We start from the raw sequence: 27,912 nt of genomic DNA on the forward strand, positions 1-27,912 counted from the left end.
GCAGCTGTAACATCTAATATTGACAAAATAAATTCAAGTGTTCCCTACAGAAAGTGAATGAAATGGTAACTAAGAGGTAACACCTTCCACCACCTGGTACAAATACAGCCTAGTAAATCATAACAAAAGGTACTTTATTTGTTAACAATTGAAAACAGTATACTTCCAGAATACTTCCAATAAAAAACTGTTACACAAATAGATCTACTTCTCCCTAGATTATTCTTCCTCTAACCTTTAAAATCACTGGAGCTACTGATTAAAGGAACTACTACCACCTGAGTAAAACTGGTAAAGTCAGCATCAATTATTTAAGCATATTTCCTAAACTCTGAGAAGTCAGTGGCCAGAGCAAGCAAGAAGGTACTTGTTAATGAGAACGGAGAAGCACTAGTAATATGTAAATAAGTATTTTGCTTTTATTTAGGAAAAAAAATTTAAAAAAAAAATCAAAGAATTATTCTGACACGAATCCAATGAACGCTTCATTACAAGAGCCAACAAACCGAAACAGCAGATAAGCAGATGTGCTTCAGCAAAGCTTTCAAAAGCCCACAAGAAAGAGAAAACCTGCAGCAGATTCCCGCCCTGGGAGACCACCACCCGCCCTTGAGCGCGGCCGGGGGGCCGAGCGGCTGCTCCGAGCTCCATTAAGGCCCCGCTGGAACCTTACGCTCTTCGCACTTGATCAAACTCAGTACACGTTTGCTCTAACACGCACATGCAATCACCGCACGCTTATTAAACGTTATTTTTTCCTCAACAGGTCCGCAGCTGCATAAATTCTTCAAACACAAGCTCTCAAGAGAAATCAGCGAAACACAAGCCCACGCAATCACGGTTAGCGTGGTGCTTCCTCGGGCCGGTCCCAGCCCAGGGGCCGGCGACGCCTCCCCGCCTCAGCGCAAGCCCGCAGCCCCACACCTCCCGCCAGGCCCGGCCCGGCCCGGCCCCGCCACCGCCCGCACTGCCCCGGGGCACCTCATGGCTCTCGGCGCCGCTCCCTGCAGAAGCAAGAGCCCAGCCCCGAGCCGTGCCGAGCCCCAGCCCGTCCTTCCTGGGCGGGCTCGGCAGGGCCGAAGCGCAGCCCGGCAAACCCCCCGCCTGCCCGGCCCGCCCGCCGCCAACCTCTCGCGGGGAGGTCCCGGGGCCAGGTGAGCCGCAGCGCGCCTGCGCCGCGCCTCCAGGTCTGCCGCGGCCTCCATCCGGGTACTCGGCGGCCTGGCCGGGCGGGGGGGTTTCATTGTGCGTGCAGCTGCCGCGCTCAGTCGCTCTAAAATGGCCGCCGCCGCCTCGTCTCCCGCCGCCGCGGGGGCTCCCGCGGCACCCGCCACCCCGGCGGCGGGGGCACTGCCCCCCACTGAGAGCAAGAAGATCACCGACCTGCGGGTCATCGACCTCAAGTCGGAACTGAAGCGGCGCAACCTGGACATCACCGGGGTGAAGACCGTGCTCATCTCCCGGCTCAAGCAGGTGAGAGGCCGGCACAGGCCGCGGGGACTGGTCCTGCCCGGCCCGACCCGCCGAGGGGCCCCGGCCCGCTGCCACCGGCCGCTTGGCTCCGGGGGCGGGGCCCTCGCGGCCCCGCCGGCTGCCCCCGGTGTGGGGGGCGGGACCTCTCCCTGTGCTGCCGCCGGTGTCGGTGAAGGGGCGAGGGTCTGCCGTGACCGGGCAGCCTCGGCGGCGGCGCGTGGCCCCTGCAGGGCGGCACGCGCCTCTCGGCCGCCGGGGTCGGGGGTGGCGGCCGGGCCGGGCCGGGCTCGGTGTCCCAGCTGGCGGAGCCTGGGCCGGCCGGCGGAGCTCGCCCCGCGGCCTTGCGGCCCGCCTGCTGCTCTGGGCGCTGGAGCTCGTTGGGCGGCCGCCGGGGCGAGCCCCGGGGCTGGTCGTTGCTGTAGGCTTTCTGTGCTTCCCTCCCTCCTGTTTTTGTGCTGCCCTTAATGTCATCATGGATGTCGTAGTGGCCTTCTAGTGTTATGTTTCCAAAGAGAAATGTGCTCATGCTTGATAAGCTGCACTTTGAAAATGTCATTTTAACAGCTTAAACTCTTGCCATTATGGTTAGCGCTCCCTCCCTCTCCTCCAGCTTTAAATGAAAGGTTTAATCCAAAGTGTTTTATAAAATACTTTTGAGATGGAAAAAAAAAATTGTTTGGCTCACTGACTTCTGCTGAAGTCAAATTGTCTAGCTTCCCACTGAAATCTGTTAAAAATTGTGGTTTTTTTTCTCATTTAGGCTATTGAAGAGGAAGGAGGAGATCCAGATAACATTGAAATAACTGTTTCGGCTGACACACCCACCAAGAAACCAACTAAAGGCAAAGGTTAAGATCTATTGATATATGTTATATTCTTAAGCAGTTTTTGTTGCATATATCACCTTAAAGAAGGAGCGTGGAACTGTGGCTTGTAGTTTGGATACAGTTGTGACATTACTGTTTATGACTTCTGTCATGTAAGTCATCTTTTGCCTTACTCATCTGTTTTCAGTCACTGTATGTGGGCAACATATAGGGATGCTGGATATACATGGAAAATGGGTGGGTTAAGAGATGTGTTATGAAGTAGTGACTGTACTGCCTGCAGATCCTGGAGACTTGTGCTGTGTGTGCTGAGGCTGTGTAGATGATCTGTGAGATTTTTGGAATATGCTGTGTTAACAAAGATCCTGAACATGGGGTGTTACAGGTGCAAAGCAGGTGTAGGAGCTGCTGTGCCGCTCTGGTGCTGGGGATGGGTATCTCTGTAGTGTCCGAGAGTATCTGTGCAAGAGCAAAGGGAGAACTAAGAGGTTGTTTAGCCATGAGAAGGTTCTGGACCTAGGCTAGTGATGAGTGTACAATAATATGTGGTAGGGGGTCACTGCCTGAAGAGGACTGTGTAGTGTGCGTTTATTAGCATACTTTTTACTGAAGACAGGATTTATAAATACAAATTTCCTGGATGGGCTCTGAAGGCTCACTGTGAAATGTCTAATTAACAGATTTTAGTTTTTCTGTTGTGAAAAATAATTATTTACATTCTGTACTGATCTGTTTGGCAGCGATTGTTTTGGCTCTGTTTTCTTTTGCATAAGTATTTAAATATTGCTTTGTGAGTTTGGGTTCTGGGGGATTTTTGTTTGTTTTTTTGTTTTCTGTTGTTCTGCGAGCATCCATAATCGAGTAATACTGGGAAAGGAAATGTCTGGTTTATGCATAGCATTCTTCATTGAACGTACATGCTAAGAATGTTCATACATGTGCTATAGATACCTGTTTTGGAAATGATTAGTCTTATACCAGTGTCACTTGTCTTAGGCTGAGTTTGGTGGTGAAAGTGATTATTCCTGCTTTTGTCTGGTGCTGTGAATGGGGAATTTAATAATAAAATCTATCTGCTTAGAAAGTTTGAATAACTTATCTGTACTTTTGACACACTAGAAAAGTGAAAGGAAATAAACTGTTTCACAATGTGGTTTCATTTTCTTCTGTGACATTACTTTATTCCCTACTCTGGAAAGGTAACTGATGCTTAAGAAAACTACATGGAAGCTAAATAAGGAAACGCTTCCACAATTTTTCATGTAGAGATCTAAATGGCTACTTGTTCTGCTGTGATGAACACTTCTCTTATCTGCTGTTTTTCATCCTCCTATTCTCCAAACTAATATCATGATGTGCATAATGTTCTTGAACTGGCTTCTTGTTTAGTTACACTATTTTGCTTCTGCAAAGGTAGTTTGCCCACTAGTGCTCCTGCTGCCTGAGGCAGGGCTTCCGTAGCTGTTCCCTGCCACCTCTTCTGTGGAATTGAATCGTAAGGTGTACGTATGACATGTACGTTCTTGGTAAACCTCAAAGTAAAGTATGAAGTTCTTATCTGCTCACTTTGCAAGCTCCAGAGTTTTTCCTCATTACTTTTTGGATTACAGAAGTCTTACGAGCAAACTTTGTGCCAAAAGTATGAGAGGTTCATGCTGTGGTAATCTGCAAGTGTGGAACAAGAAGAACTCATTAATTCATCTAGGGAAAGTCTTTTTTGATCTTATCAGTTTACTTCTAACTGTAAGAAAGAATATATTCTTTCTTTTTAACTATTCCTTGTATGTATTAACTGCTGATTCTGATGTTATCTCCCTCTGGTGCTTTCTGCTGAAATATGTTACTAATAACCAGAAAGTATCCCTCAAAACTTGGAAATCTAGCACTTCAAAAATCTGTTGCCTAATATGTCACTAGGAAACTTTCAGAGGCATGTGGGAGATGCGTGCCCATCAACTGAATTCAGTGGGACTGAATTTTCATTTCAGATTAGTTGTCTTGATCCTCCTTGTGCTTGTACATGCTCTTCGCTATGAGTAGTGTTGCCTCCTTTACTGATTTTTGCTGACAGATTGCTTTAGGCTTTCTGCTTATGCTTGCTTTCCCCCCACCCCACAGCTTCAGACTAATACTAATGGGTCTTTAATTATTTTACTGCTGTCCAGTGGTAAAATTAACAGCACTACTACTCCTATAGTATTTTTTTCCCCATGCTATTATTGTGGTACAAAGGAGGGTAGGAATATTAGATATTCATTTACGAAGAAAATACAGCCTCAGAAAAGGCCGGGGAGTGGCAGTAATGGATAAACGTCCTCACAGCAGCCTGAGAGGTGAATGGGAGGGATGAAGGAGGTTTCCCTTCCAAAAAATCATGAACTATGTCAGATGGATATCAGTTTTAGATCTGAATGTCTTTTGTAGCCAGTTTTACTGCAATTCTTAAGGTCTGTGGAAAAAATGAGATGTCTAATTCCCTAGCACTGCCTGTTAGAAAAACTTGATCTGGAATACTGATGCAGGCTGAATTAGAGGGGGAATAGTGTATGTGGGGGAGTGATATATTTGTTTTCCCTCTCGTTGCTTTTTCTGTGAGTATGTTGACAAAATGGAGAAGAATAGGAATGAGACTAAGAGTAGGACTTCCTTTCATAGAATAGGATTCTGTGATGGCCTGATAATTTGATTTATCAGCTGAGTGTATACTGCAGTTTTTTACTAGACTGTGACAAGTTTTTGATAATGATGACACAAAGCCAACTTGCTATGAGATAGGAAAGAAACGTCTGTAAAACACTATGAGTAGACGAATAAGGCCTTGATTAAACTGCTTTGAATGTAGACCACCTTTCTCTCTTAAAACAAACAGCAGCTCACCAGTGTCCCATACCAAGTTCTGCAGCATAAGATACTGTATGAAAAAGGAGTCATATTTAAAATAAGGTATTTACTGATGTCGTGGTTTAACCCCAGTCAGCAACTAAGCACCACACAGCCGTTTCCCCCTCCCCCTCCCAGTGGGGTGAGGAGGAGGAAAGCAAAGGAAAAAAAGTAAAACTCATGGGTTGAGATAAGAACAGTTTAATAACTAAAGTAAAATATAATACTAACAATAGTAATAATGAAATATAATAATAATAGTAATGAAAAGGAATGCAACAAAAAAAAAAAAGGAAGGGGGGGGGAGGAAAAAAACCAGTGATGCACAATGCAATTGCTCACCACCCGCTGACCAATGCCCAGTTAGTTCCCGAACCACGATCCGCCTCTCCCAACCAACTCCCCCCTGTTTATATACTGGGCATGATGTTCTATGGTATGGAATACCCCTTTGGCTAGTTCGGGTCAGCTGCCCCGGCTGTGCTCCCTCCCAGCTTCTTGCACACCTGCTTGCTGGCAGAGCATGGGAAACTGAAAAGTCCTTGGCTTAAGATAAGTGCTACTTAGCAACAACTAAAACATCAGAGTGTTACCAACATCATTCTCACACTAAATCCAAAACACAGCACTGTACCAGCTACTAAAAAGAAAGTTAACTCTGTCCCAGCCGAAACCAGGATAATTGACTTGCCCAAAACTGAGGTAACATAGAGGGAGCCACGTGGATCTTCATCAGGAAAATGTATAATTGGAGGATTTTGCATCATGACTTAAAGAATGCTTGCAGAAGGATTCTGTAATCCAAGAAGAATCCTTGATCAATCCTGTATGCAAAGTTAGTCAAAATCTAACACTTTTTTGAGAAGCTAATTTAATTAAATATTTGGGGTAAAGAAGAACTGCAGAACAGCTAATCAGAAAAGCTATACAGGTGAGATCAGTTGGTTTTGTCAATTAAAGCTTGAAAACTTAAAGATGGAACAAATACCAAGTGCTTCATCTTTAATGGCCTCAGCTGTGCCTCTCCACCCTGGAATTTGGTAGCTATGGACAAATTTCTCTTTTTGTAGAAAGATGACAGTTTTTGGAAAAAGCTGTTCTTTTTAAGCTTGAACATTCTGCTGTTTATTCTGGTATCTAGCAGAAGTTACTTTACTGCTAGTATGAAATATTTTTCAAATGTTTCTGATGTGAACATTCCTTTGAAGTATCTGCAGTCAAAAATATTGTAGCATATTGATACATCGTAACTTGGTGATTGAAAGTTACTTTTCTTCCAAGTTTTAGAATTAGTGTGGATGAAGAACAGATTTTAGGCTAATCAATTTTAACCTCAGAGTGTTAATGTGAGCAAAGATGTTTATTTGCGGCTCTTCAAGTTTCTGAGGCCAGTTAGACACCTATTACTTCGTGTCTTAAGTATCTCTCTAGTTTCTGACTGAATTTCCAATTTGACAATACTATTTCTTAGATCAAATGCTGACAAATGACAGTGGCTGGCTTATACTATTGCCCAAATAATTTTGACTTCTTTATTAAAACTGTTTAGTTACTTAAAAAAAACCCCAAAAACTAAGTTGTACACTGTTGGCCTTCAAAAGGAGAGTGGAGTGGGGGAAATAATCTGTCATGATGTCATCTGTCCTTCAGGAACATTAAAATAACTATTTTAACAAACTGTCAGTTCATTATTTCTTCTTCTGAGTTGTTAACATCTGTTACTATAGTTCTGTGATTTGATTTCTCAGTGTGCTGTGCAGCAAGCTTGTCCAGAGGTAGATCAGAGTTTTCCTGCCCAGTAAATCATCTCTGGAGAAAGATAGGGATTCTCAACAGCACTGAAAATAGGTGTCTTATGGCCATGTTACATACATGACATGATCTGCAGGGTACTAGTACAAATGCCTTAATTTTAACCTTGAATAAGCTGCGTTTTCAATTTTTTCTAATACATTTTTTTCAGAGTAAGTTTTCTAAATGAATATTCTTCCTGAGCTGCTTTGACCTGCTTTTTAAAATTATTTTGTTTTTTTAAGGCAAGCAGGTAGCTTCTTTGTCACTTCTTCTCAGTGGCTGATTCTGTTGATCTGCTTTGCAGTTGCTGAATAAAATAGGAAAGATTGAAAAGTGACTTATTCAAATGTTCGGGGAGGTGGGGGGGTGCCCTTGCACACAGTGCTGTTGCACTGCTAGTTAGACCTCTTAATGTTAGAAGGCATGTCTGTCTTAATTGACTCACAAAGTAGGTTTGTTTAATTTATTGTTATTTCTAGGTATCTGACCGGTGGTGTTCAATCACTGTATATCCCTGCAAACTTTTAAGTATTTCTGTCAAGATTAAACCAACTGTTGAGACCCTACTCTTTCTCAAGTGTTTTACTCAAGATAGAGTACATTATAAGGAAATGAGTATATTCTCCTCTTTTGAGGAAAGATGTATGTAAATTATTTGTAAAGAGAACATTCCTTTTAAACTAGACTTTCTTCTTGCATGTTAATGAGTAGATGATGTATAGAAGAGAGTCTTTGGGGGGAATTATTAAGCTAAAATACCTGAACTCAGTATTGGTGATAGAAATTTAAGATATTGTAAGTTGTAATCAACACTTGAGAAAGAACATGCAGACTGAACCTTAGAAACACTTTGCATAGGTGGTTCCAATATTGGAAAGTTGTTTTCATTGTTTAAGTTATGATATATCTTGTCTTATTGAAGTGAGATATAGACGGTGTACAACAAACTGTAGGTAAGGCTTCCATGTGCCCTCAGAGAGGAAGAAGTAATCTTGCCAAATACTTCCTAAGTAATTTCATTAAGGTGGGGGTGAGTGATATTTCTAATGAGCTGCACTAGAAAGTGTTATGAATGTTTAATTATATGATTACAAATGTTGGCAAATCTTATGAGCAAGTTGGTGATTCTCTAGAAAGTATCTGACTTTGTGAAGTACATCCTTTCTAAAAACCATAAATGACTAAGAGCAGTATCCTGTAGACACTGTAGAAGACTTAAATATTCTTGTTGCCCTATGATACCATTTAAGAATACCGAAATATAACAGGATAATTTGTTAATATTGTGGCAAATTATACTATTGAAATTGCAGCAGACCTCTTAACTAAATAACGCTATAAAGAGTTTATTCCATTGTAAAGGTTTTCTTTCCCCTTCTTCCTTTTTGCCTCCCGTTCCATGTTTTTGATGAATCTTTAGCATCAGGTATGACAGAACCCTCTTGGGGGTTTCAGCAGGAATACACTAATTCTTCCAAAATTTTATGGTGAGTGTGTCACTGTACTTCTGCATGAGATGCAGATGTCTAGCATAAGACTTGTCCAAAATACACTCTTTTGTAATTCTGTATACACTCAGCCTGAATTTCTCATGTAGAGGACCATGAATAGGTAGAACAAGCTTATGCTACTGTAAGGCTTGTAAATGAGATGAAAGCTAAACCTGCATAATGTTAAACCAACTTTTTAAAGATGTTCTAAATCTTCTACTTACTTCTAAGGAGAATATTCATTCTCTATGTAAATACTCTGTTGCAATTTTATGGTGTGTAGCAATTGCCATTGCCAGAAAAGGGATTGAGCATGGCTTATAAAGGAGTGCCATCATTCCAAGGTAAATTAGTATTTGTGTTGTTAGGCACCCAGATTTGTGGTGAGTGCTGCTTACAGTATTGGCATTTTCAATAGCCACTGCATGGATAAACCTGTACAGAAATTTTATCATGTGTTGACAACTTGTGTGACTTGAGACCTGCTATGCCTGTTGTCTGCAGAAGGTCCAGCTGTTCTGGCTGATTGTTAACATACGTTTTAATCCCAGTTATTTTCCTCGAAGTGATACCGGTCTTGAATAAGTTCACAGAAACAGTCAGTTTCTGAAAGGTGTTTGTTGCAATCTGATTTTAGTTATGTGAAATTATGAGCCAAGTGTGCCTTTCAGTAGCCTATTGTGGATGAGTATCAGTATGGAAAAGTTTTGAATTTTTGTGGACGCTAGCTTTTTGGCAGGTTACTGCACCATCTGAAAACTATCTGTATCAGAACCCTGAAGTGCCACTTCTGAGCAATGTGACTCTAACCAGATTAAAGTAACCTGAAACACAGAACTGAGAGGGAAAGTGAACTTCCTATCACTTTCTGGCTTGAAGCTGAAAAGTGAAGGTCATTGTTCAGGTCTCCTGATGCCTTGGAATGCCTCTGGTACTCAGAGTAAATGGGACTTATTGCAAAGAAAGACAGACAGACTAAAGAAAGGCTAACGTATTCCTGTCTGGATTAATCTAGCGGCAAACAAAAGATATGGACAGCTTCATTACTGAAAGGTTTAACTTCGTCTTGATGAGGACATGTCCATAAAATATAGTTCTCTAGCTGCTATTGCAGAATGATGGGACTAACTTGAGGTAGCTTTGTCAATTTTTTTTTTCTCTTCCCTATAAAGTCTGGGTTCTAGTTCACCGGCCAGATTTCCTCAGGCAAAATGAGTGAATTTAAATAGATTTCATGATAGTATATGCTAGATAGTTGCTAAATATGTCTCGCATCTGCTGTGTGTGTTTGCCTGTCTGTGTATGCTTAGCTGGATATGGGATGCAGGAAAAACTTGGTCTTTCAGGTTTAACAAACTAAAGAACTGAAATGTGAGAGGGGTAAAACAGAAAACAGTTGAATGTGTGTAGAAATCCTTGCTGTTTCTCACTGCTTTTTATTTGTATTGAAGATATCTGTGGCTATAGATTCTATCATGGAATGCTGAAATAGTAATACAAAATTTGAGTTAGTCTTGCTTTCAGGCATCAGCTGTGATGCATATTAAAAACTGTCCTTTCCAGTGTAAGTGCATTTCCCTTTCTGAGGGAAGCTAGCTCCCCTAAGTATACCTGTGCTGCTGGCTTTTTGCACCAAAATCTCACAAATCTATTGCATTACAAATATAAAACAGGAATGTTTTGTTTGTTTTAAATGAAGTAAAATCAGCAGCAAGATCTCTTTATGCATTTAGATCTGAATGTTTGGATCTCATGTTTTGCAATCGTAGAAGTAACTTCTGCCATGTGTCTTTTCCTGGAGACTAGTGTGCGTCTGAACTCAAAACAACAATATGCTGCATATAGGAGTACTGTCAGAGTGCTGCCTTTCAATGAAATAAGTAAAACCAACTGGAATCTAAGTAAAATCAAAACAGTAGTCTCTCTTCTTGCCCTGTAGTTGAGCAGTTTCCAGCTTTGAAATGCAATTTAAGAACTGTGTATGAAAGACTATGGAAATTAATTGCTGATAAAAATTGACTATTCCAGGTAGCAGAAATGTCCATACTGTATCAAACTTCGGCTTTTTTAAATTGATTTAGCCATTCATTAGAGGACGAAGGGGTGAGGGAAGATGTGATGTCAAAAAATAAAGCATTAAGTGCTGATCATGACTGCCATCTCATTTGCATCTTGAATTGACACTGAGTTTCAGTAGAAGATAGTAAAGCCACTTCCTAACAGAACTGTTTTTGTACCTTGAGCTACTGAAAACCATCGCATAGGCTAATCTTTGATAGAATGAATCAGAGAGACAGATGCTCTACAAAGGGTGTGTTTGTGTGAAGATATTTATATCTAGTGTTCTTTGGTCTTGTTTTTGCAGAAGATTAAGGAAATGCAATGGGTTCCAAAGGGAGCTGTGTCTAGTCGTCATCTCCACAGAGGCATCTTTATTCATGTTTCTTTATTCTGTTCATGCTCACTCAGATGACATTTTTTTCTCCTCGCCTTAGAAATACTCAATTTTGGGAGGGTTATATTATAGTGAACAGTTCCGATAAACTAGAGCATATAGAGAATAATAAACTAAGGCCCAACAACACATAATCAGTATTGAAAGAAAGTCTGCTCTACGTAGCAGCTCTAGTCATTAGAGTATCCTATCATTGCAGGTAAAAAGCAGGAAGCTGATGAATTAACTGGTGATGCTTCAGTTGAAGATGATTCCTTCGTCAAGGTAATAAAAGTATGTAAATTTTTTTTCCCAGTTTGTATTTAAGTTTAATGTTTGGCTTTGCCAAAAAAAGCTTCCATTTTCTTTCCGCTAATTTATGTGGAAATTTGGAGCATTGTTTTTACTGTGTGCACAGCTGTGATGCCTAAGGGTGTGAAAGTGTGGGGTTTATTAAACATGATATGAATTTTCATTATGGATGTGATACAGTATTTTGCAGAAACAGTGATTCTAGCAGTGAATTTTTCAGAATATAGCTAATACCCTTAGTTATGCCAAATACTTGTTGTTCACACCAAAAGGAAAGTGAATTGGAGACTCAAGATGCAAGTGATCAAGACGGCAATGATGAATTAAAGGACTTTAAAGAGTCTGTTGAAGATGAGAACTTGAATTCTAAAGAACTACCATCTGCAGAAAAGAAAAGATACCACGACCTGGAGCCAGCTGAGACAACAGAAGATGCAGAAAAGGATTCTGAAAGTCAGGTACTTTATTGTATTTTTCATGCATTTTTATCACCAAAATGTATATTTTTCTTAGTGTGTTTGTATTACTAGGAAGTCAGAACTAGTTTTTCAGTTTGTCTTGCTTATCTCTTAAAGATAATTTGGTACTCTTCCCCCCCCACCCCCCAGTTCTCCTTGACTTGTGTTTGAATAGTCCTGAAACAAATGTGGCATTGATTACTAAAATTCTACCACAGTCCATACAGAGTTCCTAAGTGGTCCTTTTCCCTGGTACTAGTAGTAACATACGTAATCTGAACACTGAACTGAAAGATGCAAGAAAACTGCTCATTGATGCTCACCTTATTGAGTGTGTATCCACTTAACTAAAATGTTTTCTGAGTTAACTGAATCTCTTGACTCTCTGAATGTGTGTCTTACAAGTAGTTTGCTGAGCAAGTCCCTTCTATATTCTCATAGGAAAATGAAGGTCAAGACATAGAAGATTACACTTTTCCAACTGTCCATGTAAGTTCCAAATCAGTACTGTTAATCTGATTTGCATGTCTACTTAGTTGGAAAAGATCACTTTAGACTGCCTTTTGTTCCAGCATGCATCTTAGAGTCAGATGATGTCGTACAGTAAAGGTAAACAGTAGCTTTCATTCTTTTTTTTTTTTTTTTTAATAATGCAGATAATTGTGATTTGCAAATAAGATGTCCTAGTTAAATGCAAATTCCTGTCTGTAATTTGGGAGTATTCAGTGCATAGACTTAGCAAGGAATATGTTTCAAACTCTCTTAAATACACTTCAGAGGGCTATGCCAAATGCTAACATAGTATATACAGCCTATACAGGAGTTTAGAACTCCGGTTTTAATGTAGAGATTTGCCTTTGGAGAATGTTTGCAGGGAGGGGGTGGGTGGGTGTGGTGTGGTTGTTTGGGATTGGGGGTTTTGTTGTTAATACTAACATCTGTAACATCTTTAAGTTCAGAAATTCATTCTGAGTTACTTGAAATTGATGTCTGAAAAGGGACATCTCATACAGCATGTCTTGCTCAGTAAGGCTAATGATAAATACGTAAATACTTACTAAAATCATGGTTTAATTTTTAAGTACTTGGTGGAAGAAGTCTACCTAGTTTCTGACTTCTGTCCTAAGCTTTTAAAGCTAATGATGGATTGCTTGCATTTCATTGACAGTAGTAATCAGCAGTGTGACATTTGTTCTGAAGGCTTTAGCAAGACATGGGACAGTTTAGAAATGTCCTGTTGAATTGGGGTGGGGGGGGAGAAAATTAGCTGCATGTTCCAACCAATTGCAAACTGCAAGTGTTGTGGATAGATACCAGTGAAGTTTCGTACAAATTTTCAGTGATTTGACAAGAGAGATGCACAGGCTTGGTTTCTAGATCATCTTTTCTTCGGAAACACTTTTCAGTTCATTAATTTGCCTTCATATGATAGAAATTCTGTGGAAAATGTGAACTGTTCTGCTTAAAGTTTTAAAGTAGGAGACATTTAGTCTTGACTTCCTTTTCTTGCAGGATGGTGAAGATGAAGAAAATGAGAAAGGTATGTTTAAAGTTTAATAGAGTTCAGAGGTCTTTAGTCTGGTAGAGCAGGCAACTTTCTCTTGTACTATTCAATCTCTTTACTAATACTAGGCTTGTCTCCAGTACTAAGTATCAGTTGTCTCCTTATTAAGCTCAGCACCTGGAATCATTGCAGTCAGCGGGTTTATTTCACTCCTAAGAGTTATTTTACTCTTAAGAGTTGATTACAGTACTTATCAGTTACTGTGGTGGATGTATAATATAGTTGTAATACTATGATTCTTAATGAAAAAACCATAGTATTCAAGGACTCTGATTTTAATATACGGTAAGTCTTGATGCAAAAGCTTCCAATTTGCACTGCAGTAACTGATGTTTAATTGAGTGACATGATACACTCTTACACTGAACTTGAGCACCCAACAAATGTATGGACCATCATATGCTTGGCTTACTGTCACTTAGAAATACCAGTTATATATAGGATGGTAAAACAAGTGTTTGGAAACCTGTGGAGTGGCTACCTTTTTGTTTTTTAAGCTGTGCTCATTAGTGAAACTATAGAAGGAATGTAATGCGTTTGGGCAAACAGACTTCCTGGACAGAAGTCTTAAGGATTCTATGTATTGTGGACTAGAAAGGACATGGAACACCATCACTTTACACAAGATGGAATAAACACATTACTGAAGTTACAGGATAAAACTACAGACTCCATGTTTACGAGGGACCCTATGGCTGAAGTGTCTCATCTGCGCAAATCCAAGAATACGGTTGGAGATGCCTGTATGGGACTGAGATGGAAAATATGCCCAGTGGATGAAGATTGAGTACCGTTTGTCTACGAACTCTGGATTAAAGCTCGCTCCTCCGTGTTCTGCAGCAGCCTTGTACAGCTAACTTGACTGCCAAACAACTGCTTAGAAAGGAAAAGCAAAAGAGAACACCAGCGTGGAAGACTGGCTGAAATTCTCCAAGACTGTAATTCTTTCGGATTTGGGAAGGTTAGAAGTCCTAGAACCAGGAAGATTCAAAGACAGATTAAATCAAACTGTGAGCGTCCAAAGCAACTATTTTCTTCTGGAACGCTAAATCCTAAACTGGAAAATGGATAATTCTTATGAAGAACGGGTATCTCCAGGATGGAACCATATTCTCCCTCCTAATGTTTTGGTATTTGTCTCTAGAAAATGTGTTTTGCCATGAAGAATAAGTGATCCTGGGTAAAGGATTTATATTTATGTTAATACACCTTGTGTTTTTTTCTAACCTTCCATCAGTGCTAATAACTGGCTTTGTATTTTCTAGGTCCTATTCTAGCTTATGCATATGAAATTGTTTAAACTTCTTGTTTTGCCATATTTATTCCTGTTAAATCCTCTTAGATAAAGCAGGTTCTGGTGATGGTACACAAGAAGTATCTAAACCTCTTCCTTCAGAAGAAAGCCTAGCTGAGGCTGATCACACGGCTCACGAAGAGATGGAAGCTAACACCTCTGTGAAAGAAGCTGAGGATGATAACATATCGGTTACAATCCAGGCTGAAGATGCCATCACTCTGGATTTTGATGGTGATGACCTCCTAGAAACAGGTAAAAATGTGAAAATTACAGATTCTGAAGCAAGTAAGCCAAAGGATGGGCAGGATACCATTTCACAGAGCCTGGAGAAGGAAAGCAAGGACTATGAGATGACTGAGAACCATAAAGATGGTAAGAAGGAAGACTGCGTGAAGGGTGATCCTGTCAAGAAGGAAGCCAGAGAAAGTTCAAAGAAAGCAGAATCTGGAGACAAAGAAAAGGATACTTTGAAGAAAGGTCCCTCGTCTACTGGGGCCTCTGGTCAAGCAAAGAGGTTTGTTTTTCTATGTCAGTTCTTTACGATACTGAGTACCAGCATTCAATAAGATCACTCTACATTAAGGGGGTAGCAGCAAGAATCTTGTAATTAGTATCCTATGCTCCTGCCTATAGATTTTTTTGACCGCCATAAGTTACTTTTTAAAATTCAAGATCTTCGTATAGACACTATGTCCTACTGATTGCATTGTCGAATTGTCAGCATTTATTTATTTTTTTCAAATTGACGATTTTTTTAAATGTCCTTGTGATGATGGTAATGAACAGCTATCAGTTCTAAGAACACAAAATGAAGTCAAGTCCCCGTCCTGAAATCTGGAGAAGATTGCCATATATCCACTGAATAGAGTTGTCAGAAAATCTAGATCTTCAGGCATCTTGGGGAAAATCAGTGCAAGAATCCATAAGGGAATCATTTGTTCAAATATACAGTCTAGCCCTTTTTTATTTTTATTTTTTGAAATGTTAACTTGCCTATTAGTATTAGTAGTATAAAATGCAACACTTATCAAATTCTGTATTTTCAATTTTCTTCTGATTTTTAATTTGCTTCTCTAGCTCTACTAAGGAATCTAAAGAAAGCAAGACAACATCAAAGGATGATAAAGGTAACTATTACAAATTAGGGTAGTATTGTCTTGAACTAAATGCTTTCCTGTTTGAGAAACTGCTTGCCACGTACTAAAATGGCTTATATAATTGAACTCATCCGTCTGTAGTAAATTATGCTAGAGGTACAGTAGTCACTAGCTATATGTATGTGTCTATTTTTTTTTTCCTCCTTATGCCAGATTCCTTGTAAGATCAAAAATACTTATTCTAAAGACTTAATGAAAATATATTCTCCTATTTCAAAATACTTTGGGGAGCAAATTCCACTTAACGTTTCCCAAGTCTTTGTTTTGATGAGAAGGTGTAATTTTCAGATAAGCCTGCTGTATCTTACTTAAGACAGTTTGGGTTGATGTTATACGCAGAACAAGCAAAAAATAATTGCAAGTACTTAAACATAATGCCAATGAAATTTTTTGTCTTGTTTTTAATTCTAGCTCATTTTTAAATAAAGTGAACTCTCAACCAAGTATAACAGCTAAGATGCCAGCTAGCAAAACTGCACTTGTGGCTGTTTAGTGCATTAAAGTTGGACCTATTTGTCTACCTTGGAGTTTCTATCTGTTAATCATAATGCAGGGGTTTATGGTACAGATTCATAGAGTGGAGCTCAAGAGCACATTAATGTCACCAGTTATACTGATGCTTCATAGTTGAACAAATGCATTTGTATAAGCTCATGTGTCTCCTTATTTTGCCTTTGCCTACTAGCTCTCTGCCAAAAACCTTTGTCACAGAATCTCTTGCTTATCACTAATGGATGAATGGAACTTTACCTGACAAATGAATTTCTGAGGAGAAATTTTTGTGACAGATATAATTCAGTCTTCTGTAGATGCATGTCTTTTCATGATAGTTATATGCTTACAATGAAATTAAATGAATATACAGCAAATCTGCTTTCATGTATCATATATGATAATTGTAACTGTCATAAGGCTGTTGTAAAATGCATAGCCAAAGCCAGTATACTGGCTCTTTGATGATATTTAATGATATTCTAAGTGTATCACGGTTTATCAAGATATCTAGGATTATCAAGATAATCCTAGTTTGACAACAACTGAGATTTGTTGCCTTTTGCTCTTAGTTCATCTTGATGCATTGAAGAAGGAAAACTACCCTTTTTCCTCAAGGTGGTTAAATTATCTTTTAGAACTCTTCATACCACCAGATTTTCCAACTGTTTAGCTGGAGATCCAGTTCTGGTCTTGCCTGTATGACTGGCTACATTTTAACATACTCAAAAGCAGTTCATACATTTAGCAGCAAACAGCAGCAAGCCGAACTAAATAATATAAGACTAAAAGATGTTGGGAATAAGATTACATGAATCTCTTGAGTTCTTAGTTATACGTTGTTGCAAAAATGGCTAATATATGGGGAGGGGGTGTTGGTGTTTAAGGCACATAATGTTTTTCTGGCTTTTCTTTAGTATTTTCTTTAGTATGTGGAAAATCATTTTGGTGGATTGCATCCAGTTCCACATCCAGCAGTATCTTTAAAAAGCTGCTCTGGATGGAGGGCAGGTACTTCAAGAAGTTGTGGAAATTGACCACATTATTCTGGAGGCTAGGATTAACTAAGTCTCCTCTATTTACGTTTCTTCCATCTCTTTGGTAATGTAAGTAGTGTAAAGATGTACTGATGAAGAACAAATGTTGAGTGCTAAAAGAAATTTTCTTGGATGGAAGTTATTGATAAGAACCAGAAGTTGAAGCTAAATGTACACACCCAAATGAGGGGTAAAGCATGCCTTTAACAAAGAATTGTATGATTTTTCTAGCTCTGTCATTTGGGTATGAGTTAGCCAAGCTGTTGGTCTCAATACGTGGGTAAATGAACGAAATCTTATGGCATATATTTTTTTTATATAGAAGTCTTTTCAAGAAAGGTAACCGGATAAACAGTTACTTAAAGGTAACAGGCTAAGTTTCTCTTTTCAGCAACAGTTTAGTTCAATATTCATGGTACCTTTGTCTCCTTAATTTTTTGGCTGTTTTGTAAAACTTGTTTCAGGAAGTGCAAGCAGTGTTAGTGGTAGCAGTGGAAGTTCAACTAGAAACCTGTGGGTTAGCGGACTGTCTTCCAACACAAAAGCTGCTGACTTGAAAAATCTCTTTGGCAAATATGGAAAGGTATTTCATGGGGTGTGATACCATGTGTATTGTGTGTGTTTCTTCCCCCTCCTCTATTCAGTTACAGAAATTGAGTAATACTTGATTTAAATAAAAGTCTGAGATGAAATGTCTAACCAGTGTAATCTAAAAAACCCTAATACTTTCAGCATGTAAAGTAAGAGTGCATGCATACAGGAAGAACCATAAGTTAATTTTATAAGAGATTTTTCTTCCTGTTGAGGTAAGATAGATGCAAAAGAAATGTCACAAATATGACTGGTCAGGACTGGGTTTAAATTTTTTTTTTTTTTTTTTTTTTAATTAAATAATGATGGCTATGTTCTTTTGCAGCAACTGTATTTAACCATGAGTATAAGATAATGTGTGAACTGGTAAAATTGTAATATAAACAGTCTTTCTAGATCCTGCTGCTTTGGGAAACTTTTTAAAATGTTTTCTGAGGGCTTATGAATAGGAAGAATAGGTTAAAAAATGTGACAGTTAATGTCTGTTCTTCTAGGGACTCTTCTAATGACTTGATTAATTTTTTTACAGGCTGCTTAAACTAAGTCTGTTTTCCTGCATTTTGTTTTAATTTAACATAAAATTCCATAGCACAATGCAGAATCCATATAAGCTAAGCAGTCTTCTGAAAACAGTTTTTGTTGCAGTTGTTCTCATTTTCTCAAAAGAGTTGCTGATAACTATGTGAATTCATGGTGTTTATATAAGCCTGTGCAGTTATGACATTATTGCATCTTGGGAACTAATTAGAACCTTAGCACTGTGAATATCAAGTATGTGTACTGATTATTGGATATCTGATTTTTCTAATGAGTTTAGTAGGTGATTTTAATGCCTCCACAAGTGTTGAAACCTGAAATTTTGTTAAAACTTCCAATTCTTTGGCTGTTTTTGCTGTAAAGATGCTTGGTACCTGTATTTACTTAGCTTCCCAGTTTTAAATTAATTGGGAAATATTTAATTTCTAAATGACTGTACCATTACAGGCTGCTAGAAAGATAAAATTGTTGCATTAGAGCCATGACTACATCAAGACGACTGGCTCCAGTAGTTATAGAAATTCTAGCAAGGAGCAGGAACACAAAGCTTGATGCTTTCTCAAGAAGCAGGTGTCAAAGAGCTGGTTGCTAAAATTGCTTAATTGACACATTTGCTAGATGCCTTTGAAGAACTGGCTGCCTTATTAAGTTACTACATAATACTGTTTATACCTTCCTGCCATTAATTGGCAGCTGCTGACTTTTTTGTGTGGGTTCATCTGTCAGAGATGAACTGTCAAATTCAGATCAGTGGTGTTTCTGTGAATGAATGTTGACGGTAACTGTCAAAAGAAGCATTTAGATAATGTGTATGAGGTTATGGCTGGTCAAAACAGGACGTAAGCATTAATACACCTTGATGTGAAAGTTGGGATAAAGTTCTCAAAGCTGCAGCTTTCTGTGGAATTACATGCTTTTGAAAACCCTTAGTGGGGTGGGTTTTTTGTTGCTGTTGGGGTGGGTTGGTTTGTTTTGTGTTTTATATACTAGGGTAAAAATATTATTAGAATACCATTGCTTCCTTACGAGAAATGTCTCTCTCAAAACGTAAATTTTACCTGTTTATGTAGGTACTTGGTGCAAAGGTGGTCACAAATGCGCGAAGCCCAGGGGCAAAATGTTACGGCATAGTAACAATGTCTTCTAGTACAGAAGTGGCTAGATGTATTGCACACCTTCATCGAACAGAGCTGCATGGACAACAAATTTCTGTTGAGAAAGTAGGTTTAATAAGATGAAAATTTTTCCCAAAATAGACCATCTTATGCAAGAATCTCTATTAACCTATTTGCTTTTTCCAAAAAATATAGGTGAAAGGTGATCCCTCCAAAAAGGAGTTGAAGAAGGAAAGTGATGAGAAATCTGGTTCGGGTAGAAGCATGGGAGATAAAAAGACTGCGTCAAGTGATAAAGCCAGCAAGTAAGAAATTTGACGTGTCTTCTGAAGTTGTGAAAATCCTTTAAGTTGAATTTTCCTCATTGCATTTGTGTGTTTCTTTCCTAACAAGAACTCCATCAACCAAAAAAGAAGAAAAGAAATCTGAGAAATCTGAAAAAAAAGAAAGTAAAGAAGCCAAGAAAACAGAAGGTAAAGATGAGAAGAGTGATAATGGAGCAAGTGGCCCTAATCAAGAATCCACTAAAAAAACTGAAGAAAAGAAAAGAATAAGTATGCAATATAGCCATGTTTCCTCCTGTTGAATCTGTGTGTCTGACTTGTTTTGGGGGCATGTTCTTGCTCTTACTGGAAACCAGACAATTAAACAGCTGTTCTTTTTTTAGACTCCAGTAATATGTATTACTTTAGAACTCATGTAAAGGCTTCCATATTTTATATTACTACTTAATTACAGACGTGCTGGTATGGTTCTCCTACCAGCAACAGTTCAATTTTGAGATTTAGAAATTTCACTAAGGAAAATCTGTAATAGGCAAATAGGGATGTGTGTGTGTTTTTAAACCTTTTTTCTTTCTTTTTTTTTCTCCTCCCCCCTTCACTAGGTGGTAAAAGCCCAGGTCAAGTTGTAGTTTTAGACCAAACAAAAGGAGACCAAGGCCACACTAGGACAGTTAGAAGGGGAAGGTTTGATAAAGTAAGTATCTACAGATTTGATGCAATCCTTATCTGATTTGATACTACCTTACAGTCGATATTTTCACTGAAGAGTCAATAAACTATCACAAGCTGTTAAGCTTAGATAGAAGCTTTGTATGCTTTGGGATAGCTAAGTAGTTAATGATACTTGAACATAGCATCCAGAAATCTCCCTAAATGAATGAGACTTCTGAAATAACCATTGTAATCTCTATCTATAGCCACAGATATTGAGGAACAAAGAGCGTATTATTCAAGATAAAGTGAAATTCAGGGAATACAGGGGTAGAAAGGATATCTTGCCTTTTGAAAAGATGAAGGAACAGAGATTGCGAGAACACATGGTTCGATTGGAAAGAATACGACGAGCTGTTGAACTCCGAAGGTAGTAATTCAACTTTTTGCTAAAGGCTATTTTATACATTAATTGATCAGATACTATACTTGGAAATCTAATCAGAATGCATTCTGTCAAGCCTTTTACTCAGATGTTGCAGTCTGGGACTCTAACAGTATCTTTATATGAAGTAAAGGACTCCAAAATTTTTGTTTAATCTTTTATTAGCCATATATGTACACACATAGCTTAGTGTTTGTTATGGGGGGGAGTGTATCTCATAAGTGTTACTGCATGCCAGTTTTCTTTTTGAAAAGATGAGAAGTTAACTAGGAGATGTGGCCAAAACTAGTATTTGCAGGTTTTTTGTTTGTCTGTTTTTAAACAGAGAACTGTTGTATATCCAAATGACAAATCCAGCATAATACAATCTTGTCCCTTTAAATAAAAGGAATAAACGGCTACACCGTTCTATTCTGCTCTTTTCATATGACCAAAAGTTTGCAAAGGATAGTTAAATGACTCATGTTGTTAGCTGGATTTCCCTAAACAAAGGAATTCCCAGCAGGCATAAAGCTTAAAGGAGAAAATGCCTTTCCTGCTTCTTGGAAGCTGTACTATAGGAGGTGGGAAGAAGAAAGCAAAACGAAGCTATTGACAAGTGTACCTAACCTGTGCAAGTGAGAATGGCCATGTTATTCTGTCTTATTTTTGGACAGAAAACAATAAGTAAATTTTTTGTTAGCTTGAAGAGGGCAAGAGCTAAAATAGCATTTATTTTTAAGATCCAGATCATATTCTTTGCTAAGCCGTTGTTGTTGTCTGCCAGGTGACAACACAGAAACATGAATCCAGCATAAAATACATCAAGAATTGTGATTCTTGATATAACTTTTCCTAGTATCTGTTGTCTGCTTAAATGGTTCTGTAGAATATGCTAATACCAGTTTGGCTGCTTGGGGCTGAAAGGAGTAGACTTCCAATACCAGGACTTCTGTCAAGAGCTTACTCTCAAATAGCTTTCTTAATGTGTATGCCTAAGGTGATGTTAGTTTTGGTTGAGAAAATTTTTCAGATGAGTTTCTACTACCTCTTTCCACCCCCCACCCCCCTTTAGGCGAAGAGAAATTGCTGAGAGGGAGCGTCGTGAGAGAGAACGCATACGAATAATGCATGAACGAGAAGAATGCTTGCAGAGAGAAAGGGAACGATTAGAAATTGAAAGGCAAAAACTAGAGAGGGAAAGGATGGAACGGGAGCGTCTGGAAAGAGAGCGTGTTCGTATTGAACAGGTGTGCATACTTATATTTTGGACTGTAGTGCAACATCATTTTGGAGTATAACGCAGTTTACACTTGCAGTGAATTTTTCTCTTCACCCTTCCACCCAGTCCATAAAAGAACCAACCAAACATTACATAATCCACAATGTAAAACAGCAATAATCTTTATCTTGTTTGCTTGGCTTGTGAGTGATTTGATGGCAAATCCTTGCTACTGGTTTATGTGGTGGCTATACATGTCTGTCTCTAAAACTGAAGTACAGCAGATCATATTGCCCATATTAGTCTTCCATAATTTTACTAGATTTTTCCTAGAGAATGTCACTGCAAACTTAATGAGATGTGTTTCTGGGCAACAAATACAGTAGCAATACAAAAAATTACCTGGAGATATTTCTGTCTAACAGCTAATAGCTTCTACAGATCTGTTGTCTGCTTTTTTAGAGAAGTATTCCTTATGCTCTTTAATCTTAGATGCTATCCAAGGATGAATTATATCAGATAGCCTTTAATAGAAAACTATCAAGTATTAATTCCATATACTTGCTAACTGTTCTATAGCTATCTCTAATGAAGAGCTATTTTGTTTGTTGTGTTTATTAACTCTTCCCTTTCATGGTAGGAACGTCGAAAAGAAGCAGAGCGTATTGCTCGTGAAAGGGAGGAACTTCGTCGACAACAGCAGCAACTTCGTTATGAACAGGAAAAGAGGAATTCTTTGAAACGTCCACGTGATGTAGATCACAGGTAATCTAATTCTCAAACCATTGTTTTACAGCACTTAGTAAGAAGAAACAGCTACCAGCCTTGTGTCAGACTTGAAAATGCATTTGTACCTGAAACAAGTCTTCAGAGAAGAACTGGACTTCTGGTATTTGTTTGGTTTTGACATCAGTTTATGCCAAGCATGAAACATAGGTTATCTGTAAGGAGAGAGTTTTGAAATAAGAGAAGCATCCTGTGAGTTAATTCTTATTGTACGGAAAGAGCGTAGCGCAATTCAGTGCATTTGCTGAGAAAAGCTGTTCTTCTGCCTTAACGGTTGAAATTTCTAGCTTCTACTTTAAGAATTCACATTTCTGGTAAATGGATGGTTCAGCAAGTCAATGTGATGGCTTAATTTTTACTGAAGCTGATGACATCTATCATTTGCTGTTTGAGCCACATGAATTGAACTGGCTTTGATCTTTATTTGATTATAAGAATAGAACTGAGACCTTTGCCATAAAATTGACATATCAGTGGTACAATGGGAGGTAAATGTAATTTGTCACGGTAGATACAGTAGCAGAACACTAGTACTTCTTCACCAGAGGAATAAAGACAGCTTCATTTTTCAAGGCTACTGATTATACACTTTAGTGTCTCACATTCTTGTCATAGAGACTCTGTACCTGGAAGTTTCTAGTAAGCAAGGCTGTGACGTTTCCTACAGTATTCTTTCATGAGAACGCTGTTCTGATTTGTGGGTGGTTTGGGGGGGGGGGGGGGTATCCTAGAGGGCAATTTTTTCCTAGAAGGCTATTTTCAAGGCAAAATATTCCTACGGTGATGTCTTTGTTGGGGTTTTATTTTGTTGTTTTTTTTTTTTTCTTTAAACTGTGCAACACGGTATACTTGTATACACAGGATACTTATATAATGCTTAGATTTTATTACATATTGATCTTTTGTGTCTTTAATTTGCACTTAAAACAGAGGGGTGTTTTGGGGTTTTTTTCTTAAATTATTTTTTTCACTACTATTTAAAGAGTCTACCTTTGTTAGTGGCTTTCCAAAGGTCAAATGAGCGTCTTTAGACAACTGACTCTTAACAATTTTCTGCATAGTAGGCCTTGATTTGGATACATGTAACTGATGAGGGTTCATTTGTTTTGCTTAAAGGAGAGATGATCCTTACTGGAATGAGAATAAGAAGATAGCTCTTGATACAGATGCACGTTTTGGTCACGGTTCAGATTACAGTCGCCAGCAGAACAGGTTTAACGATTTTGATCACAGAGAACGGGGACGATATCCAGAAGGTTCTTCTGTTCCATCATCTTCTTTTGATAGGTAAGTTCAGATAATAGGGCAGGTATTTGCCTGCCAACATCTCTGTGGATTTCACTCTTAACCATTCAAAATTTAAAATGGTGCTAAAGGCTTTCTACAGTTCTGATGCAATAGAATTGCAGTAGTGTCCTGAAATTTCTTGTGTCTTCAGGACTGGCTGTTTATATCATGGAATCTAGTCCACTTTTCTCTGAGGACTTTGAATTAGCTGCCTGGTGGTCTTTCTTGGGTGACATTTCGAAAGAATTTTTGCGATTATTCCTCTTTCACATCTAGTCATAAGTGGGTTCCAATGGATTAGATCTGTCCTACTTGATAACTTATCTCCTTAAGAAGCAAGGCTAAAAGCAACTGATTTAATGAGAGTTAAGAGCATTACTTGCACGAGTCACATTCATCAGGATCCATGCAACTGTGCAGTAAATGCTGGTTCCAGATCCAACTTCATGTTTCCATTCAACATCTCCAATAACCAGTTATAAAGTTAAGACCGCATAATTGTAGCTTCTGGACTCTACTTTTATTTATGCTGCAATAAACTAGAATTTTCTAGCTGACTTGAGAAATCTAGCATTCCCTCCACTTCATACTAGGCAAAAAGGAGGCCCTACAATTGCTTAAATTATACTGACCAAAATGTGAATAGATAAATGCATAAAGAAATGTTAAACTGGCTGTAAGAATTTGAGCTCAAAATGACAATTGTAGAAATAAATATAATTTAGGGAGGGAAGGATCTTTGAGATATATGCCACATATATATTAATAAACGTGTAATATAAAGATGAATAATATTTTTGTGTACTCACGCATGTGCTTACATATGCAGAGGAATGGGAAAATGGGAGACAAGCAAAATTACTTTTTCCTACTTTAACAACTTAGGCGAGAACGTTTTGTAAATCAAGGAGAAGCAAAAAAGACTCGCCCAACAGCACGAAGAGAAGAGCCAGGGTTTGAGAGATATCCTAAGAACTTCAGTGAGTCCAGAAGAAATGAACCACCACAACCAAGAAGTGAGCTTCGAGATACAGACAGACGAGAAGTGCGAGGAGACAGAGATGAAAGAAGAACAGTGATAATTCATGACAGACCTGAAATACCACATGGTCGACATCCAAGAGAGACTGGTTCAAATCCACCTAGGCAAACAAATTGGAAGAGCGAAGGAAGCATAAGCACAGACAAACGGGATGGCAGGTAAATTTGCTGGCTAACCAACAAACTAGTGAAGGTACTGATTCTTGTGGAGTTTATCCATAGTAGCAATTCCTCAAGAACTGATGTGTAAAGAGAGAACAGGCCCCCTCCTAAAGAATGGCAAAGTCACTTTCCAAGAGCATTAGAAAAAAAATGGTGTGTAGGTTGTTACATATGCTAAACCTCATCTGTAAACTTGATGCTGACTCCCAGCAGTCTATTCTTAATCATATGTAGCAACATTGGAGGCTTTTGTGCAAGAATGCAGATGTAAACAAATAACATGTGAGCTTTAATTATTTAGAGAGCCACATAGATCTAAAAGAATGTTTCTAAGAAGCTAACTGCAAGTTGCTAGGAACCTGAAAAAACAAAAAGGAATCTTTGAAGTCTACATGTGCTATGATTTGGTACCAATTCTATTATACTGAACCCAAAATCTTGATAAAAGCAATTTTTACAGAGGCGAGAGGCCAGATCGATCAGGAAGAGATGTGTCTGGACATGTGAGAGGTGCACCTCCTGGTAGCCGTAGCAGTGCTTCTGGGTATGGAAGCAGGGAAGGAGAACGAGGCGTGATGGGAGAAAGAGGTGGAGGACAAGTGAGTCATCTTCTTGTGTTTGTGTGCATGAGTGAGAGACTGGAAAATGCAAAATCACACTGGAAAAATGACCACATAGCATCATATAAATCATTAGCAAGCATTCTGGCTATTTTCAAGTTAGTTTTCTTTATTTTAAAGGTTTTTTGTTGTTGTTTTTTTAATAAGCCCAGAAATTGCAGAAAACATACCCGATTCTTTTTACGTCTAGCATCTTTCAGGTAGATCAGAACAATACCTGAATGAGTTGCCGATTAGGCTTTTAAGAATTTTTTGTCATCCTATGTTTTCAGGGTCTTAACCTTACACTGCCTGCTACTTTCAGCACAGTTTGTCATTGTAATCTGTAATGTGCTACTGAGAGAAAAACCTTCTGTAAGATTTGTCTTTAAAGTCTACAGACTAAGTTGTTCCATGCTACTAGATCCAGAAGCATTTAAAAAAAAAAAAAACAGTGTTTCTCTTTCTGTAGCTATATGGAACATGCTTGTCAGTGATAGGGCAGAATTGGGAGTAAAGTATGAGTTCATGGAACTTCCCTGCATACCCACAGAGTCATTATTGCCAATTACTTTCTTTTTGTTATCTAGAGTTATTTTTAACAGGACTCTTGTAAGCATGGGTTAGCTGCATATGGACTGAAATCTTAAAAGATGCTTGACTTTTGTATATAATATATATAAGCTGTAAGCTTAACTTTCTTGAAAAGCTCGTTTCCTGTTGATAACAAAATACGTCTTTCATTCTGACAATGACTGTCACTTTCTTACTAGCACTATAACGAGGACAGACACGTTGTTGAACGTCATAGTCGTGAAACTGGACCAAGAAAAGAATGGCATGGACCTAGTTCTCAAGGAAGTGGGTATCATGACACAAGGAGAATGGGAGATGGCCGTGGAGGAGGTGGCATGATGTCTCCACATACAAGGTACAAAAACTACTCCTTCCTCTCAATTCCCTACTGAGCTCTCAAAGCTTTGGTTATGCTTAGGAGGTATAATAGTCGCAGTGCAAGCAGCATTACTTTCTGCGGATGGGTGGTTGCTGCACAACATAAAAACCCACCTTTCCATGCCAGCACATGGCTCCACAATTGTCGTGTTGTTAGTGGCAGTAGTGTTCAGCTGCACAGAAGCAAGTGACTTCTTGTAAAATCTCTTTTCTTGTATGGTTTCAAGTCTTTTTTGAGACTTAAACAGTTGAGCGATATGAGACGTAACAATGTTCTTACCTGTACACCAAGAGTTTAGATACTTATCATAACTTAACACTTTTTTAAAACCTTTGTTTCCAGTAACTCTTCACCAATTAATAGAGTTGTACAGATCACAGGCAATTCCATGCAGAGGGGAAGTGGCTCAGGATTTAAGCCATTTAAAGGTGGACCTCCACGAAGATTCTAAGATCTACAGCTGCTTGGTTTCAAGATAACTTATTGAAATCTCTTGTAAACTTTCTCTGATTAAAAACAGGAAACCTTGTCTGGAAGTCCTGGTTAAATTTTTTTAATTTAACATGATTACTTTCCTCTCAATTTTGGAGGCATTTTAATAGTTACGTTGTAATTTTGGATAGTTTTTGTGTATCTTTGATAAGCATTTTCCCTGAGGCACTAGAGCTGTGTAAAAACAAATTGGAACCAAAATATTTGTTAATCCTGTATAAAAGAATAGTTTGCAGCTGTGTGCTAGTAGTTTGATTTACCAACATTAGCTCTGTGGTGTCATGCTTTCAAGTTAGCTACTTATCACAACATACACAACTATAACCTCCATTTTGAAGGTTGTCCAGGCTATTATCTCTGCTTTCTAATTTGTAGAGAAATAAGATTGTTCTTTCATTACTGGGTATTATGTAACCTATTTTTGCAGAAGGTACTGTTACATTGAGTGCATTTATGTGTATTCTTGCAAATGTATTCTTTTGAAATAAACCTTCATATTCTGTAGAGCTTCTAGTAAGTCTTTGAAACAGTCTTTGGGGAAGGAAGACAGA

General features: G+C 38.7%; 1 protein-coding gene across 1 annotated transcript; it reads left to right on the plus strand.

Moving 5' to 3' along the window:
* The first annotated feature begins 1,278 nt into the window (after nt 1-1,278).
* Nucleotides 1,279-27,874, plus strand: SLTM (SAFB like transcription modulator). Its single transcript, XM_050903102.1, has 21 exons — nt 1,279-1,473; nt 2,234-2,321; nt 11,119-11,192; nt 11,483-11,668; nt 12,110-12,157; nt 13,181-13,208; nt 14,575-15,043; nt 15,607-15,656; nt 17,680-17,798; nt 19,414-19,563; nt 19,654-19,763; nt 19,852-20,012; nt 20,345-20,436; nt 20,660-20,823; nt 21,893-22,067; nt 22,680-22,804; nt 23,942-24,112; nt 24,998-25,312; nt 25,764-25,914; nt 26,688-26,845; nt 27,212-27,874. Exons 1-21 carry the CDS (start codon nt 1,279-1,281, stop codon nt 27,318-27,320), a joined length of 3,138 nt encoding a protein of 1,045 aa, XP_050759059.1. The 3' UTR covers nt 27,321-27,874.
* Nucleotides 27,875-27,912: the final 38 nt, after the last annotated feature.

Source organism: Gymnogyps californianus, chromosome 11 (assembly GCF_018139145.2).
Source record: "Gymnogyps californianus isolate 813 chromosome 11, ASM1813914v2, whole genome shotgun sequence".
In the NCBI taxonomy this organism is placed as follows: Eukaryota; Metazoa; Chordata; class Aves; order Accipitriformes; family Cathartidae; genus Gymnogyps; species Gymnogyps californianus.